The following is a 19,448-nucleotide window of genomic DNA, read 5'->3' on the forward strand; positions in this document are numbered from 1 at the left end:
TCACACCTGACAGGAAAAGCAAAGCCTCTCCGCTGAGAAATGAAGCATGACAGTTGTTAGGAAAACAGCAGGTGCGCTAACAAAACTACAGGAGTTCTGACAAAATTGGGCCCATAGTGGCGCGTGGGATTTGGCGCTGATGAGCAGCTCAGAGATACACACCGCACGATGAGAAGAGCTGCTTCAGAGAGAGCACAGCCCCGGCTTGTACAAAGCAACAGAACAGCAGTAATTAGGCCCAAAAGTTCGTAACGTGTAGGCTAAAATTTATAACAAAGTTTGGTGTTCACAACGAAGTCAAACAAGCAGGTGATGGATCTGTTAGTATGATTCAATTTTCCTATTATCAGTACAAAGGTAAAACACTTGCGTGTTAAGACCACCTTTACGCCCATCCACATCCAACCTCCAGGTGAGACAAGGTTTTCGTTTCACCGTATTTCAGCCGCCCGTATGTGAGGGATCTCATGTGCTCTATTTGCCCAGACACCTCCAGAGCAGATGGAGAGCTCTTGTGGTGGGCAATTCTTTCCAGCAGAAAATGGATGGGACCAGCAGCTCTCTGGAGACGCCCCTCTTTCTGCTAAGGCTAGTGAGGTCTGAGACTTTGGTGCGACTGAATGCCTAATATCCAAATAGCTGAAGCCAAGCAAGACAAATCTCTTGCTGCTCTAGATGGTTTCAGAGAACACCAAACAACTTCAGCATTTTGAAGGCAGTCTGGCTGGTGGAATTAGAGGATAATTAATGGCTTACGCTCACCCTTTCTGGGAATCTCAGATTTCCCTCTGATCAGATATTCATGTGGAAGTCATTCTGCTGCACAGAATCACGGAATAGTTTAGGCTGGAAGGGACCTTCAGAGATTATCTAGTCCAGCCCTCCCTGGAGCCAGGGGCAAGCACATTTTTCATTAGACCAGGGTGCTCCCAGCCCCATCCAACCTGGCCTTGAACCCTCCCAGGGAGGGGGCACCCACAGCTGCTCTGGGCACCCGGGGCCAGCGCCTCACCCCCCGCACAGGGAAGGATTTCTTCTTAATGTGCAATCTAAATCTTTTAGTTTAAAACCCTTGCATAGTCCAGTCCTAAGGAAGGTAAATGAACAGAGAATTGAACTTAATGTTTCCCTTGCTTATCAGCATTTCCTCCCAACAAGTTTTCCAAAAAACACACACCCTGTTTTTAGTCTGATGACGTAAGTGATCCTCATGCCTAGGTGTTTTCAGAACTCCTCATTACCTACAGTAAAAACCTGCGAGACTGTTGCACAAGAAAAGTTTCTCACTTTTCGAAATATTTTCGGCATAAACCTGCTGGAGACAGCTTCAGTATTACCCTTTTTTGCTTTGAAGTCTTTTTTTATTTGACCTTTGGAACAAATATTTCACAGGATTATTTGTAGCTAAGGAACATGATAGAGAACTTGAAATATTCTCTCTTTCTGCCCATAATTTGTTACTGTACATACATTTTTATTCTGTGCTGTTCCTTTCCTTCTAAATTCTTCCACCTCTACCAGCTGGCAACTGTTATTGTGCAGTAACATTTTTTCAGTAAAGAGGCATTTCTGAAAGTGGCTATTTCTGCACATGGCACCTCCAAATGTTTTGCTTTGTCTTAACTAAATGCCTACCTTTTTTCTGGGGTGCTTGACAACACTCTTTTAAAATCTTTTTTATTTCAGAGTTTCCCTGAGAACTGTGGGAGAAGTAGGGTAATTATAATCCATTTACCACAGTAGTGTTGGGACTGATCAGCTCCTTACAGATGGTAGATGCAGATTGCTTTGTAACTGGGCCTGTACTTTTCCCATAATCTGTATGTCACACCATTTAAAGAGATTTTGAAATCAGATTACTAATAACCCAAAAACCCAAAGGAAAAAAAAAATTAAAATCAAGCTTTTCCACATAAGATAGCTGCTTTGAAAATCCCTGAAATGAGAAAATCAAGGCACTGAACTCCCATTCAGTTTTCAGAGGAATCAAATCCCAGCAAAGACTTCTTTTAAAAGTCCCAGTTCAAACCTCAAGAAGCCTGTGAGATAAATCATGCTGTTCCCATTTCGTAGACTATGACTTTGACGCACAGAAAGGGTTACGCAGCTTGCTCAGGATCCCCCGAGGACCAGAGGGGAGATCTGAGTGTTTAAGGTTCAATGCTATCCTCCCTCCCCAAAGGCGTGAAGGCCTTTCAGCAATTCACCAAGACACCCGACCAAACACAAACAGGAAAAAGGGGGGAGGTGGGAGCCTTAACAGTGCTCTGGGTGAATGGGAAGGGTACAGCAAGCACATCGTCATTCACCAATGCCCTTAAAGACCTGACTTGGGAGGGTATAGCTTGCCTTGAGACTTTATCTTACAGGCGATGTCCCCATCTTGCTGCAGGGAGAGCTCACGTGCTCGTGAAGCAAAATGAGTCTGTCATGATATAGAAAAGTGTCCATCAAAAAAAAAAAAAAAGAAATCAAGGGCTGGACATAAATCAAAACCATCACGGAACCCTAGTGTACTCACAGGGCTCCAGGCCCACTTATAAGCACTAACAGTTAATTTTTCTGACATCAGAGGTCAGGTCCACATTCGTCTTTTGCCTTATTTTAATTTATCTCAACATTGGTCTTATCTTAAGTGGCCTTCTAATAATCAAATTTTGCCTATTTTTCTCCATCTGTCTCTCCCATAGCTGACCTCTACAGTACTAACTAAAAACCCATTAGTTTGTCGATCTTGCAGATATAATGTTTTGTCCACATCAGCTTGTAAGAAGCACTCTTGTTCTGAAAACATGCAAACAGAAAACAAACTCAAGAATGCTGATGCAAAAAGTAACTTGTTTTGGCAAGTTCAAGTAGTTTGTGTATGTGTATCTGCAAGGTGTTGGTAGTAAAGCTAATTTGTACTTTATCATAAATGTTGTAGAAGAATAACCAAAACACAAAACCCCCAAATAGCAGTGCTTGCCAAGTGGGAAAAAAAAAAACCAAAACACATTGGTAGAAGAAAAATATTTACTTCCCAGCACCTAAAATTGTTATGGGCATTGCAGAACGTTTAGGCAAACGCCTTTTAAAAAGCCAGTAAATTGTTATTTTAATAACTTGAAACGGGAGACGGAGCCAGTGCTACTGATGCATGAATTCTGGCTCTGATCTTCCCCCTCCCAGCACGCTGAGCTAAGGACTGCTTGCACCACCTCTGCAGGCTCATGTCTCTGTCAACCACCAGCCCTCTCTCTGCCAGGAGAGTTCAAAGCCCAACTTCAGATGTAAAGCACCTCTCCTGGAAATGTGAAACCGGGACCAAAAGTTCGAGCTGGCCAAAGCATAATCCCAAGTCATGGTGAAAAGACTGGATTTCCACTTTCTTGGCTATTGTGCATTGCCTGCTTTCAGCACCATGAAAACACTGTGGTTATTTTGGCCATCAATCTGCGGACAAGATGGAGAGAAAGGCCGACCTCTGCTTTTGTAATGGCTACCCACTCAGTGGCTGTTTGTTGTCTATTATTCAGAGGTTTCTTGGTAAACACCACGGCTATGCAAAATAGACAGCTGTCCCAGCACACAAACTGCTAACGTGCCAAGTGTGAAGTCACACCTTCTCTTGACAAGACAGCAAAACTGTCAGCCTGGCCCTTTTTTCCTTGTACCCACCCTGTTGTAAAAGCAAACTGACTGATGTTTACAAAATGCCCTCTGCTTCCTTACAGAGAAACAGCTATAACTCCACTCGTATACCTTTTAAGACTTACTAAGATCCCAATCATCTTTTTTAATACTTTCCCAGTCCAAGGACTGAACATCTGATGCTGCCATCTACAGCGGTAAACATGTTATCCTCAATATTTCTTCTTGATTAGAACGTGTATGCAAACCAGGCTCACAGAATCCGCTGAGATGCAAAATAATCTTGGAACTCAAGCTGGAGACACTTGAACTAACTGCTGTTCAGCCAGCTTTCCTCTCAAAGCAGTACGGCCGGAACGAAGCATGACGCACCTCACGCAGACGAGCTAATAAGCTTTGCTGAACAGCTCGGAGACATGAATCTGAGTAACGCTGCGTTGGGCTCTGCCCACCCTGACACGCCAGCCTGCCACACTGCCAACGCCGACCTCCTGGCCCGAGTTCCCTACGCAGACCACCAGGATCACCCGCAACGGCAGGGACAGACGCAGACAGACGTCAAGTATGAAAGCCAGTGAAGTTTAAGGCCGTGGAAGGTGACCCTGCCTGCCGTTCAGAGGGCATCAGGTCGACCAAAGGAAGGCCTGGCTTGCAAAAATGGTCTTATTTCAGAAAGCTAAGGGAAAACTCATGGCTCAAAGAGATTTATCCCGCTGACTTCGGGCAGGGCAAACATTACTCTGAAACATGAACTGCCTATGCTGCTGTGGCACTGACAGGTTACTTTTTTGAAGCTTTGGAAAACTCGTAAGAATGTTGTGCTGCCTTCCTAAGAATTCAAAACCAGCTTTTCCACTTAAGCTGTCAGTAAAAATGGATTCAGATGGCGGAAATACGTTAGAAGGATAACAACTTGCAGTAGCACTTGTTTACATGGGCTTCACTTGAGTATCTTAAGCCTATATCCAGCTTGTTTAACTTGCTTTTCAACCCTGAATCATGAGTCTTCTGGTAATTTGATCTGTGTTGATGCAGTAAATCACACCTATTGTATACCCGTGTCTTAAAATAAAAAAGGTGTTTTGACAGGTTTCTATTTTTTTGCAATTTACTTCCTCATCCAAAGCTTCTCAGGACACACTGCTGCATTAACTGCCAGTAATGAGAATCACGGTCCACCATCCATTTGGTCACAGTTAAACTGAAATAACCCCCCCCCCAAAATTAAGTGTAGTCATGCAATCTGCATCTGCATTTACTGAACATTCTTACCGGCCTTTTTCAGTCTAAGGACAATGAATTAGAGCAGGGTGTAGGGTCCCAAACTCCCACCAGCTGTGCCCCATCCACAAACAAAAAACTGTTAGTCATGTGGACTTGGCCGTGTTCAAGCCGACAAGCCCTGCTAAGAGACAGCACAGCAGTAATGGCCCATATTGCTTCCAGAGCAGCAACCACCTCTGCACGGTGCTCTGAAGGTGTTTAGAGACACCAGCTGGGCCAGCCCTGCTTCATGCTGAACATGTGCCATACAAACACACTTTTTACAGCTGAGAGTTTTAAGGACTGGCATTCGTACCAACTGTGTAGGAAGTCACACTTAAAAAAAAAAAAAAAAAAAAAAAAAAATCTCTCTTTTTCTGGGCTTTGCCTCTTGTTTGAGTTATACTTGGGCAAAAAGATGAACAGGCTAAGCTCTCTAAATACACTGGGTATTGTTTCTCACTGTGTGCTGCATACCACCTTAGAGCTCCTGCTAAATATATACAGGTGTGTAGCACAGTAATAAATGGTACAGGGAACACTGACTGGGTACCCCTCCTTTGCAGATGATATTTTCATATTGTGTATGACCTCTGTGGAACAAACTGCTGTGGAATCTAACTGGAACTAATGAGTTACAAAAGCAGGTCAGAAAAGAGTTAGACATGGATGAAGAGACATCCCACGGTTGGACATCTGGATGTATATTCAGTAACTGGAAGAGTAAGAACTCTGCTCCCAAACGATCAGCAACCGTGTCAGCATCTAGTCTGAATACTGCTTGACTAGCTGAGGCAATGCACCATTGCTCTTAACCACTCCTGTGCCTGTGGTTGTGCTTCTAAACTTTCTTCCAGTGGTCAAGAACATGCATCGTATTTGTCTTGCTTAAAACTTTTTGATAAAGTGCAGCACCATCAACTCAGGCATGCTTTCTGTAAATGGGGATAGTGGTTAAAAAATGAAACAAAAAAAAAACAAACACCCAAAAACCTTTCCAGAAGTTGCCAGATAGGACAGCTGAAGGGAATGTTATTACAACTAAGAGGCTGGATTCACCGCGCTAAACAGCTATTTCTAGTGATAAAGCATAAAGGTTAAACAACTGAGGACAAGATTGCCAGATGTAAAATGGAAAGTTTCCAATTTAGGAGCAGCAGAGGAAGAACATGAATTAATATGCAAGGAGCAAATTAGCATTATAAAAATCCTCCAAGCCAAACCAAATGCCATTGAAAATAAACTCAGGAACTCTCCTCCTCCTCTTCTGCTCCCTGCATTCCAAGGAGGATTGAATTTAGAATAACCATGGGGAATTTTACAGAAATCTTACACTAAAATGCTGAACAAAGGCTTTAAAAGTTAGAGACACTGTATGTGCTTCAAAGACACTATTTCTGTCTTTACCATGCTAGATTCTTCTTCAGTACTTCTGTTTGAAAAAGAAACAAATGTTTTACAGTTAAGTTTTCTCGTGAGCTTTAGTGAGAATCTTTAGTGAGATTACTAATGATCAGACTGATTCTCTAACAATTCTGAAACTGGAGTAATAACTGATAATTTCTACCCGGCTTACTACCTGGAAGAAAAACCAAACACAAAAAACCCCTCCAAAATAAAAAAAAAAAAAAAAAACCAACACATCAACAACCAAACACTTGGCAAATACACAAAATCCACTGGTTGTGGGCTCTTCATCTCAGACTATATTCCAGCGCCAGCTTTGTTAACTCCACGTATAGTGACACACTGTCAGGCTGGGGATCCTATGCTGCAATATTCTTTGGCAGATGGGTCTTAATGGTCTTACACATATTTTCCTGGCATGGGCTGGCAGATGTCCCACTCCAGGAAGAAAAGCTGTTTCACTGCTAATAAGTCAAGTTTATTATGTAACATGGTAGAACTTCAAAACCGGAGACCACTGTGGTATTCCTCAAACTGAAGGGGTATCATGGATTGTTCAGTTCATGACAAGGGTTGTTACAGACTTTAAACTGGCCTCCTGGAAAATGGTTATTATTCCCCAACATCGGACACTTTTTCCAGGACAGGGTGCTGGGCCATCTTGTCTAGACTCTGCTTCTGCCAAGAACAGTTGGACCAGACGATTCTTGAGGTCCCTTCCAACCTGGTATCCTGTGATTCTATGAGATTAAACACCAGCACTACTAGACTGATAGTTGGCTCAGCTGTGGTGCAGCTTTTCTGTTGAACTTGCATTTTGGAAAGCTCCCACAGTATCTGACAGAAATAGGAGCTCCCACACACAGCCATGATCCCACCACAAAAAGCAGACGGACACTGGGAATTGCACTGAAAATAAATGAGAGACATATGTAAGAAAAACCTGATAGGAGTGAGTACATTTGAGCCTGAAAAATCAGGAAGAGCGGAGTGTGAAATGCTGCCATCAGATGAACAGGAATTAGGACTTTCAAGGTAACAAACAGCAGCATGACATCTTATGGTCCTGTACCTCATATATGGCTACATGGTATGTCTGCCTGTGCCCGTGCTCCCGTATGTACTCACCGCAAAGTCCAGCACAGAAATTGGCAACCAAGGGTCAATCAGTGATACTCAAAATTAGCAGAATAATTTCACCATTGATCCCTCTGATTCAATCCCTGATCACCTAGCAACATCATTTGCAGGTTTTAACGTATGTTCCTACCGGACATACAACATAAGCCCAAGGACCATTTGTGATATTGGTGAGATGCCTGACTGTGAAGCCCCACTTCCACTCTTGTAAGAGCCATGATTATGTCAAGCACCCAACTGCCCTCTGCATTTTAAGAGACACGGCTTGTAAAGTGGTTTTAGTTGACCTAATATTTCGGTATACCCAGACAAACGGAAGAAAGCAGAATTAGGAACCTCTTACCTTATGTTTCAACACCCCTCCCTAAAGGCTGCATCTGAGCTTAAAGAGCAAATAACATCCCAAAATACCAAGTTTCATCACATTATGTGAGCAGCCTGAAAAACTCCACAGAAATAAAAATGTAATCAGTTATTTAAAGAAAAAAAATATTTATGGATAACAACTCATCTCTTACATTGTTTCTCAGCACTGAGATAAAGAATATAAATACATTTTGCACGTATGAACAATAAGTTAATGGCTAATGCCTAAGGCAGAATGTGGCGGGAGACAAAACAGTGGATATTGAGTTATCCCCTTCACCTGACAGGTGAACATCCTTGTACCTGTGATTCTCGAAGCATAGTTCTTAAATAAATCATTAAATATATTGAGCAGGACAGGCTACTCTTCTACAGTCCAAAAATCATATGCAGCATGAACAGGAATTCAAATCTACCCCCTCTGAGTTTGCCAATAAAATTCATCTTACCTCAACTCAGCTGTATAAGCAAGTCACCTAGCTCAGCTTCACCTGTACCATCACTAGAGAGAGGTAAGGACCTCCTGATTCCGACCAACCTAAGGTAAGTGTTTCAAATAAACTGGAAGGATTTCCCCCTCCCCTCTCACCCCCCCCCCCCCCCCCCCCCCCCCACCATTCAGTGCTCTCCACTGATTGTGGCACAAGTATAAATGACTCGGTCGAACTGGACACATCACCTCTTAGCTAAAAGCAACATGAAATAAATCTCACCTCATGTCCCAGAAAGAACCTGACAAACTCCTCCAGGAAATACCCTGAGAGGAAATACCTCAGAGAGAGCCTAAGTAGCACTTGAGAGGGTTCCCTGCCAGCCAGCTACAACCAGCCACAACTAATGGCACGTGCAGAAGAGGTAAGTCGCTAATCAATCTATCAGGGGACAGGTACCACTATCCAAGCTTCTCTGATAAAGTATGAACGCATGATAGTGAAGGAAGGAAGATCAAAATGCTCTCAAGCATGCAGATGAAAACAATATATGTCTTTATTCTAGTAAACTGTGTAAGATTGAGCTTTTTCTTCACAGCTTTGCAGGTGTGCAGCAGAGGGAAGTATAGCAAGGGGCAGCTGACAACGAGAACATGGGAATTCTAAAAAGGGAGAAAAAGAAAATATAGAAAGCATCTGAACCCCCAAATATAAGTGTGAGTCCACACAAAAATAATGCACTAAAACTGCAAGATCAGACTTAGGTGGATTAGATTTGATTTCTTACAATCTACTTTTGCCCAAAACAGATTACGTCTTTCTAATGCACTTAATCAACTTTCTGCATCTTTAAGGGTTTGGCTGCTAAATCTGCTTGCTAAAATTTGTCCACCAGCATCTCTTCTGGGGCATCTTACTTCATGTCTGGATTTTGAGAGATCCTGAACATGCTCACAGTTGTATTTGGGTGACCACTGTTCAGCACTTTGTGTGTTGGCCTCAATATTTTGGGAGGTTTCACAAGAACTTGACCAATGACTTCCTTAGCGAGCAAACAAAATCAGCTAAAATAGCCAAAACAGACGTATTCAGGTTACTAGAAGGCAGGAAGGGGAACAGACAAGGGACAAGCATATAGGAATATGGCTATGCAACCCAGAAAAGGCCTAGCAAGCATAAGATAACATACAAAGGTAAAAGATCTGTGGCTACAAATGCTGTCACTTCATAACGGACTGTCTCTTTCACTCCAGATGCTCAAAACTAAAACCTCCATCAAAACTACAGAAATACCAAATATTTTGCGATAGTGTTCACACCCTCAGTGTTAACACAATAGCAGAACAGATACAGAAGAACTGGAGCACAGCTGTCAGTCAAACATTTAAACTCTTCCTTGAAGTAGGTCAGTATTTCCAGGCAACCAGAACATAAAACCAAAACAAGTGACCTCCATGCCTCTTGTACCACATCTCCAACAGAGTCTGGGTTTATGAAATGACTGGGCACGATGCAAATGTTGGCTGCTGCACTGGAGAGATTGGCCTTTTTGTCACTCTAGAGAAACCGCGATCGGGCAAGAATAAAATTGTATTAAAAGAGCTGATGAGATGGCAGATGTTTCCCACCCCTAAAATGCAAGCCGTGTCCCTGAAAACAGCTGCTTTGCCAGTTCAAGACTGTCCTTTGAGCAATGTGGCCTTAAGGATGTAGGCTGACCATGGCAGAGATGTTCACCTGAAACAGTCTCGAAACAGAATAAAACATTGCTCCTGTTGGAGCAAAGAACTAGGTGGTGGTTTGCGCGCTCGTAAGGGTTAGATATCCTCAGCAGGCCACAGAACAGCACGCCCTGTTAGCTGGGTGGCTAGCGGCTTTCTGTGGGCAGGCTGTGTCACTATGTCCTAGAAATAGTAAAAGTGAGAAAGCTGTTCCTCTCAGCTCGCATCTTGCAGGCACTATATGCTCTCAGTTTGAACCCCCCTGCCCATTCCCACTTCCTGGACACACGGCAGAGATTAAGCCAACTCATTCAGAAATGCCGATCATCTTCCTCACACCAAATCTGAGGCTTGCTTTACCAAATCTTTCTGAATCAAAGAGATATTTGTATGAGCACATTTCCTCGGTTGAGCTCAGTATTAGGTCCACTCAGGCTCCTGGGACGGGATGCCCCTGTCAAGCCCTTTGCACCTCATCTCCCATCCACACCACCACATGCACCTACCTAGGAAAAGCTGTCAACGGCTTTCACACCTTTGCGCTGCGGTTACATTTAGAGCATGGGCCAACTTTTGTGCTTGACATACGTCAGAGGAAGCTGCTGCCCAAACCTACACCAATTCATCAGTAAGAGGTCAGTGTCCTGGCTTTTAGCATCAGGTCAGCTCCTCGCTTTACGATCATGCCCTTCACTGAAAGGCACTCTCCCTGGCCCACAGCGTGGAGACTCCCACGGTCCTGCTTCCACGTCCTGGTGAGACAAGGTGGGGCAGAGTGTACTGCTGCAGGGGAGCAGCAGGGTTTGGATCACGATTCTGCAGTGGAACCCTCCTGGCTGCAAACATGACTGGCCACTAACACAGCTGTGTTAGTTCCAACTCCCAAGTGAACACAGAGAGGCTGAAGGTAAGCCGTGGAAACTGGTTCACCACCCCAGCTATGTGAAGTGAAACAAAACTGTTCTGCTTTTCATGAACTTAATTGCTCTCAATATATGTGGTTGCCGAAACCATGCCCACACAGCGTAAATCTTGCAAATTGGGCATAACCCCGATGCTGTGCATTTGGCTTGCCAGCTGCATTGCCCTCACCGTGTGTATGCTCAGAAGCAGCACGCACCCAAAAGGCCTCGTGTTGCAGGGGGAGAGGAGAGGCACCCCTTGGGCTGCTCTTGGGCAGAGCCACCACTCTGCAAATGGGGAGCAGGCTGCATTACATGGCAAGGGGGGACTTGGCACTCGGACCTCTGCCGCTGCTGTGTCAAGGCCGGCAGCCTGCCCCTCCATAAGGGCTGTGTAAGCCTGGAGGAGGTGTCTGAATAAATCCTGCCCAGTGGCAGGGACCCTCCTCCTTTCTCTGTTTTCATCTTATCAGTCAACTTTAGTCAGAAGGAGGTGGGAAAACAACAAGAAGCCATTTAAGTCTCTTTCATTCCCTGGAGTCCTCCAGCACTTCCATACTAAAAGTAAGGCATTCCAGGCAGATCTTGAGAGCACTACTCTAATAAGTACTTCTGGAGGACTGGCCTGCTAGCAGGAGGAATGCCCTGGCTAAGTTATGCCATGCTAGCTAATAATCAGTTCCATAAAACACTGATCTATAGTATGGTTGTCAGGGTTTTCAATTCTGGTTTTCATTTCTGCTGACTAGATGACACACAGAAGGTGGGATCTGGAATCACCGTATCAGGCAGAGTTGAACAATACGTGCAATTCTTTCCCCTTTGGAAATGTATTCTGACCAAGTCAAGCAGATCAATTATTCTTTTGGCCACCTCTAGCAATAATCACAGTCCCAGGATAATACTGACACACGAGAGCAAGTAAATCTGTGCACAAGGTCTATATTTCTGGGTTGTGGTCTGCTTAGCACAAGTTACGGTGTCTCTCCAGGGTGCAGCACGTATCTGCAGAAATTAATCTGGGGGCATCACTAAGTCTTTCAATGGAGATTAACAGCATCTTCTTTGGCAGTTAGCCAGAGGCATGTGAAACAGCCTACAACTGCTCTCATGACATCCTATACAAATGTAAGGGCTTAGTAATAAGAGGCAAGCATTTTTCTTTTCCAGTAGTGAAGCTCAGGCACTTAGAAAATTTGCCCTACACTGAATAGCAAATAAACTGCATACACATAGTGGGACAGACAGATGGGCTCTCATGTGCAATGCAGCTGGTTAAATCTCAGAAGATTAATACAGACATCCCTTACTACTAGGATAAACTAAGGAGCAGCATGAAATTGCTCCCTAACAGTGTAACAAAAGAGCCTCTACTACATCTCCCAGTGAGTTTCCTCACTACCAGCCCAGCCCAAACAGAAGTGAAGGACAAAGACATAGCAAGATGAACAGTCACACCTCTCTGAAACTTAAGGAGGGAACACTGACTTCACCAACAGACTCAGACCGCTACTTTCTGCTTTCAGCTTTCTGTGCACCAAGCTCACTCACAGAGGAAACTGAGTAATCCCAGGTAGTCTCCTTTTTAATCACATCTAGTGACATTTGTGCTCTGGAAGGGATGAGACAAGCTTATTTCTTCTGGTGAGAAATGCCTCATCCTGCCAGCACATTTAGGGACAAGAAGCTACTCTGGTCTATGTGGGTAGTAGTGGGAGATAATCACAACCCAACCCCCTCCAGAGCCTGGCGTTGCCAGTAAAATAAGGCACCTAAAAAGTGGTTGTAGTAAGGGTCATCATGTGGCTATTTTAGAGGCCGCGAGTGGGACCTGCTGTGCCCTTGTGAGGATTTGGTAACACTGCTGCATCTTTTTTCTCCAAGGCTGGAATTGCTTTCACCAGCAGGTTAAAAGAGGGGAGGAAGAAGTGGAGTGTATTTTGGAAACTATATGAAACACACTGCCCACATCAAACTCTCTTCTCTCCTCCTCTTGAGTTTTGCAGAAAGAAATTAACATTTAATGTAGAACAGTCTGCTTTGATAGCTGCCTGAGTGCCCCATTAAACATTTTCCACACTTCAGGGGAGACAAATATCCAGCCGTAAATTCCAATTTGTCATGGATTTTCTAAGTCACAGGTTGACAGAAGAAGCAGTTATCACTCTCTGATCAGTATGCAGAGACCATTACACTCTTTAGCAACATTCTTCAATGGACACAGCAAGAGTTAGAGAGTATGTTTAAAAAGCAAAACCCTTTGGTTTTGAACATAAGGCTCCTAGAAAAACGTTAGCAGAGATTATTTCACCAACACAGCACTGAGTCAGTAACAAAATGTAATTCCCTGCTGGACGAGTGCCATTATTTGTTGTGATTGTAGTTATCACTATTCATCTTTTACTTACATACCATGTAAACGTATACTATACTTTGTAACAACACACCAAAAACAAAGCCCCTGCCTAGAAGAGTTTTAACACTTCTGCTCCACTGACAAATTTCTTTCTGTCAGATATTTAACAGTGGCAGCAATGTGTGCATCCTGGAATTATTTGGAGCAAACCTTTACATGTGCAATCCACAACTCCAGCCAGATCTGGCGAGCACTGGAGTTCAGTAACTGCAAACAAAAAAATCACCCTCCCATCCTCCAAGTCCAAGATAACAATGTGGAAAAGTAACCAGCCAAACAAGATTTCACTGTGAAAACTGTGAATTTGTAATCTCCAGTCTTCAATGTCCGCTCCTGGCTGATGGAAATGAGGAAGAGGAACAAAGAGCGGAGACTAAGATGATCACAGGTTTGTAAAGGTTATGCACACAAAACAATATTCTTCAGGCTGGACTCTAACGCCTTTGTAACCTCCCTCCATTTAAACCAACTAAGAAAGAGTTTTTGCTGTGATCCAGCATTCCTAACTTAAGCACCTGCACAGAATCTAAATTCCAGGTGACCTGTAAAACTGTCCTCCTTAAAGTAAGCGCCTAATTCCCTCTGTATTGTCAAACAGGAAAGGTGTCCTTAAAGGCCTCCAGAGAGAGGCCCTATTAACTTCTCCTGGCTAAGAAACCTTCCCTCTTGGTCTGTCAAGGCCCTGGCTGTTCTTACAGGCCGACCTGCAAACCCCATCACAGAACAACACAAGTCTGCAGTTCTCCAGCGTGTTTCATTCCTTGACAGATGTTGCCAACTCAAGCTCAACAGCTTCTTTCAATTTATTCTGAGAATCAGGTCTTTTCCCTTTCCACCATCCGACTCTAGAAAGCAGTATCTTTTGAGGGACTCTCCAAAACATCCAGAATTTCTAAACAAGAGCTGTCGCCTTTCTGAGAAAACAAGCTGCATCTCTCTTCAGCTTTTTACTTTAGGTTGCATCATCCTTTGCCGTTCTATCGTCTGGTAAGCGTTGCCAACGAGGAGCCACTGAGTCACCGATTCGGTCGTGGCTGTATGCGAGTGGGTCATCTGAGTCCACAGCACTGGGCAGGCGGGAGGAGGAAGGCCCAGCCTGCGCACCAGCTGTCAGGCAGCCAGCGTAGCAGGAGAACAGTATTTTCCCCCAGATCAAATTACTGACGTGGTCGGCCTGTGCGGGCTGCTCCAGAGGACCTCGCAGTGGACACAGCTTGCATGCTGCTGAACCTTTTCCTGCTGAGCCGGGCCGAGCAGCAGTAGGCTCTGCCTTCTCTCTGTCCTGTAGATCTTGCATCATTAATTGCTGCTTGTGTCTAACAGGGGATGGGTACTTCAGCAGCCAGGAAAGCAGCACATGGAGGATATACGACACAAGACACAGGATCCCATTTGATGGCCCCCAAACAGAATATAACAGGAGATAGAGGGCTTTTCTCTGCTACTGTGAAGCAAAAGTCCCTGTCCGAAGTTGCTGACTGTTACAGTTTTCTGTCATTTGTTGTAGCCCGTGTTTGAACACTGTGGTCCATGTTTGAGGCGGCTCTCTTGCAGCTCGGCGGGAGGCCGGCAGGAACGGAGCCCATCGTGGCACAGAGGACCGCCCTGGCACTCGGACGCACGTCTTGCAGAAGGCCTCTTTCAGAGCTACAAAGTCCTGGCCAGCAGGAGCTGAGTCGCTGCTCTCCGGCAGCCCTAGGGGAGCACACGACTGCGGCTGTGTTCATGAAGCTGCCCTACCTACAGAGGCACCTCTCATCGAGGACAGCGTTTGCATCAAAGGCTGCCTGCGTGACACCACAAGGAAGTGGCAGAGCCGGGGGGTGGGGGGAGAGAGAGAGAGTCTGGCTCAGTCCAGAGGTGGTAAAACTTATAAAGTGATCGGCATAAAACGGTTGTGGGGAGAAAAGCTGCCATTTACCACTTCCTAAAGTGACGTTTATACTTCAACAATTTTCCAGAAACAAAGGAAGAGACTAAGGAAACAAAGTGAAGTCATGTCCAATCACCCGTGTTTCTCCTGGCCTGACACCTTTCTGAGCAAATAGCTCTTCTGAACTCACACCCAGCAACTTTCATGACCTTGATACAAATCTCTCAATCTTGGTTCCCTGTCACTCAAGTTAACGAGCATCTTAGTTTTTATCTCCAAAAATAGCAAGCTTCTAGTCCCACCTCACTCACTGGGGCTGGAGGATGTTCGAGCAGTGACTCGATGAAGTTTTAAAAAGGCTAAAAAAGAAGAAAAAGTGGGCAGATTAAGAATATATAAGCAAATTATTTTAACCTCCTGTTTTGATTTTTTAGTTGTGGGAAGGAAGCTTTTCCTAGGGACTGCTGGAAGGTGGAAATAAGTGAGCTGCTGCCAGGGACCAGGCTTCTGCAGTGGGCTGTAAGGACGCGTGGTTCAGCTCTGCTCCCGGCCAGAAAGCTAGGCCTAAATAGGTGACGGAGCTTCTAAAATTGCACATTCGCTGCCCCACTGGGATTAGGCTAACACGTGCCTTTGACACAAAGGCAAAGGTAAACTACTCCCCAGACTGTGCAAGCGTCACTCGACAGTAATCTAAACTCTACAGTAAAAGGAACAATTCTGACTTTTACTCTGGAATGGCACAAGGATCACAAAGGGCAATGCACTTAGCTGGGACTCCCAAAAGAGCACCAGTGACATTAACACCAGAGGTACACCTCTTCTCATAGTCGGGTCTAATTTTTGACAGCAGAGGGGGATATGGAAAATTGCAGGGGGGAAAAACATTCCAGAATTAATATACCAGTACTGGTATTTGTTAATAATTTGCACAGCTTCTGCAAAAGGTACTTCTCCTTTCTTTTCAAACTAGGAGACACGAGAGCTTATTTCTAAACTGATTTTGTTTGGTAAAGGCTAGATTAACCGTCCTCATTAGCACTATTTTACTTTGCTGCAAGAATAGTCCCTTACCAGCCCTCCTGCCACCCATCTCCCTCAATGCCAGACCTGTTCAGAGACAAGGACAATCACAGGCAAGCAAGGCGCAAGGCACAGCCGTAGGTTAGCGATGCCTGTGTGTGTGGTTTGGCTAGATTATTTTCAGTTTAGCTTACAGAAATAAAACCGTTTTAATTGTGTTCCCATGCACGCTTATCTACTGGCGAAGGAATATCCCAGGGTGAGGTTTCTTGTGTGATTTAAATCTGTGAAGTAACAAGATGAGTCTGCTGATGTTGAAAATGCAGCCTATTCTGAGTTCTTTTTAGCTTTTTTTTTTTTTAATTATTTTTTTCCAGATCCCTTTCTTGCAATAGGAGAGTTGCTCTCTGCCTTGGTGCTTACGTCAGCCCAGAGGACCCCTCCCAGACAGCCTGTGGAATCAGAGTGTAAGCTTCTTGGCACGTGTTTCGTTTCTGTTAGACTTAGAAGCATCAGAAACAGAAACCTGCTCTCTCGGAAAATATATTCTTCTCTCAGTCCCCATAAAACCTTAGCCTTAGCTACTGAGATGACTATCCGTCACTAAGAGAAAAGCAAATCAAAAATTCTCTAAAGCTGGATTCTGAGCACATAAATGTTGGTGCAAAAATCATTTCAGTCTGATTTACAGATACCAAAGCTGTGCTCTACATTTATAGCCCAGATTATTTAAAAAAAAAAAAAAAAATGAATTCTGAGGGAGATAAATGACCTAATGCTCCATTCACAAGCACTAGGGAGTAGCAAAGTCACAGAGAATGATGGCACTTGAGATGATAAATAAAAAGCATTTGCTTAAAAGTAAATGTTCAGTGGAAAGACCGTCTCCCCCTTTAGAAAAGCAAACATTGCTTAGGCTCACTACTTTGCATGTCATGAAACCTCACAGACCTAACTCAAAGGCAGTAGCCTCCAGCCTCTATCCTTCCTTCACTCAGCAAAGACTTAAGAGATTGCTCGAGCGAGGTCTCATGTTGCTATAACCAGATTAATGCCCGAAACTATACACTGGTGTAACTGGCCGCTCACACTGGGAAGCGTTCACACAAAGGCTTGCAAATCACACACTGCTTGCGACGCTTGCATTCACTTTTCCACGCACTGTCCTTCCTTTAAAGCATAAAACACTAACAAGCCTGAAGCATATGCGCAGACTTAATAAAAAAAGTTGCTTACTCATAAATCAGTGATTTACTGGGGGAACCCACTGACCAGAGCAGATTCGCTTTCCCCCGAAGGTACGGGACTGTAGGAACTCCCGCAGTTCTGAGTAAAGAGATGGGATACACCAGCTCCAGGGGCAACTGGAAGTTTCTTTGCGCTTGGAGTGGAAATGGAAGCCCTCCGCAACCGACCTGCTCGCTGCCCTGCTTCCACACCTCCGCTCGCCCGAGCCCTCACGCCCGGCGGGGCCCCACCGCCGGCTGCCACCGCGGTGCTCCCCATCCCCATCCACAGTTCTGTTCCCATCCCCATCCTCATCCCCGTCCCCAATCCTGTCCCCATCCCCATCCCCATCCCCAATCCTGTCCCCATCCCCGTCCCCATCCCCAATCCTGTCCCCATCCCCATCCCCAATCCTGTCCCCATCCCCATCCCCAATCCTGTCCCCATCCCTGTCCCCAATCCTGTCCCCATCCCCATCCCCGTCCCCAATCCTGTCCCCATCCCTGTCCCCATCCCTGTCCCCGTCCCCAATCCTGTCCCCATCCCTGTCCCCATCCCCATCCCCGTCCCCAATCCTGTCCCCATCCCCGTCCCCATCCCTGTCCCCATCCCCATCCCCGTCCCCAATCCTGTCCCCATCCCCAATCCTGTCCCCATCCCTGTCCCCATCCCCAATCCTGTCCCCAATCCTGTCCCCATCCCCATCCCCGTCCCCAATCCTGTCCCCATCCCCAATCCTGTCCCCATCCCCATCCCTTTCCCCAATCCTGTCCCCATCCCCATCCCCGTCCCCATCCCCAATCCTGTCCCCATCCCCGTCCCCGTCCCCATCCCCATCCCCAATCCTGGCCCCATCCCCATCCCTTTCCCCAATCCTGTCCCCGTCCCCATCCCCATCCCCATCCCTTTCCCCAATCCTGTCCCCATCCCCATCCCCATCCCCGTCCCCAATCCTGTCCCCATCCCCAATCCTGGCCCCATCCCCATCCCTTTCCCCAATCCTGTCCCCGTCCCCATCCCCATCCCCATCCCTTTCCCCAATCCTGTCCCCATCCCCATCCCCGTCCCCATCCCCAATCCTGTCCCCATCCCCGTCCCCATCCCCGTCCCCATCCCCAATCCTGGCCCCCTCCCTGTCCCCATCCCCAATCCCGTCCCCATCCCCAATCCCGTCCCCATCCCCATCCCTTTCCCCAATCCTGTCCCCGTCCCCACCTCACCTGCTGTACACCAGGCACTCCATGTGGTTGATCTCCTTGTCGGAGCGGTAGCGGCTGTAATCCTCCCACAGGTCCTTGATGGCGGTGACCGCCAAGATGAAGAGCACGGGGGCCAAGGCCAGCTCCGGCTGGAAGGCGTTGACGGCCGGCACGAAGTTGAGGAGCGCGATGAACACAAAGTAGACGTTGGCCAGGCGGTGGAACTGCTCGAAGAGGTTCTTGGGCAGGAAGGAGAGCGCCGTGTACTTGGTGGTCTTGAGGCGGTTGCTGGCCAGGACCGTCCTCTTGGACTTCTCCACCTCGGCCTCAGGTAACAGCAAGCTGGAGCGCACCAGCCGCGTCCTACTCTCCTTCTTCTTCCTCCGCCTCCTCTTCCTCTGCCTCTCCTTCCCCTCCGGCAGCACCTGGGGCGCTCCCTCTCCTCCTGCCGTGCCCTGGGACATCGCTGCCGCCCTCCCCACCGCCCGGCACGGCCCTAAGTTATCATCCTCCTCCTCCTCCTCCTCCTCCCCCGCCGCCCGCCACGGCTCTCCGTCCCTCTTCCCCTCCGGGGGGGGGGGGAGGAGGGCTCTCGCAAACCCTCTCCTAACCGCTCTGGCGGGACCTCGCTCGCTTCCTCCTCCTCCTCCTCCTCCTCCTCCTCCTCCTCGGCCGGGGAGGGGACGTGGGCAGGCGGCGAGCCGAGCCCTCCTCCCGCGGGCCTCGCCCCGTCCCGCCGGCGGGCCGGCCCAGGCCGCGGGGGGGATGCGGCGGCCGCCGTCCCGTGCGCCATGGCGGGGGCGGGAAGGGGGGGGGGGGGGGGGGGCCGCGGGCGGGAAACGGGGCC

The 19,448-nt window shown here is 46.6% G+C and overlaps 1 protein-coding gene across 1 annotated transcript in view; it reads right to left on the reverse strand.

Moving 5' to 3' along the window:
• The window catches only part of ATP10A (ATPase phospholipid transporting 10A (putative)), a 122,615-nt gene extending 103,449 nt beyond the window's left edge, over window positions 1–19,166 (reverse strand). Inside the window, exon 1 of the mRNA XM_032982462.2 lies at window positions 18,623–19,166. Within this exon, the coding sequence (XP_032838353.2) occupies window positions 18,623–19,065 (443 nt within the window). The 5' untranslated portion in view covers window positions 19,066–19,166. The remainder of the gene's footprint in view (window positions 1–18,622) is intronic.
• Window positions 19,167–19,448: the final 282 nt, after the last annotated feature.

This window comes from Tyto alba, unplaced genomic scaffold (genome assembly GCF_018691265.1).
Source record: "Tyto alba isolate M040663 unplaced genomic scaffold, T.alba_DEE_v4.0 Super-Scaffold_14, whole genome shotgun sequence".
In the NCBI taxonomy this organism is placed as follows: Eukaryota; Metazoa; Chordata; class Aves; order Strigiformes; family Tytonidae; genus Tyto; species Tyto alba.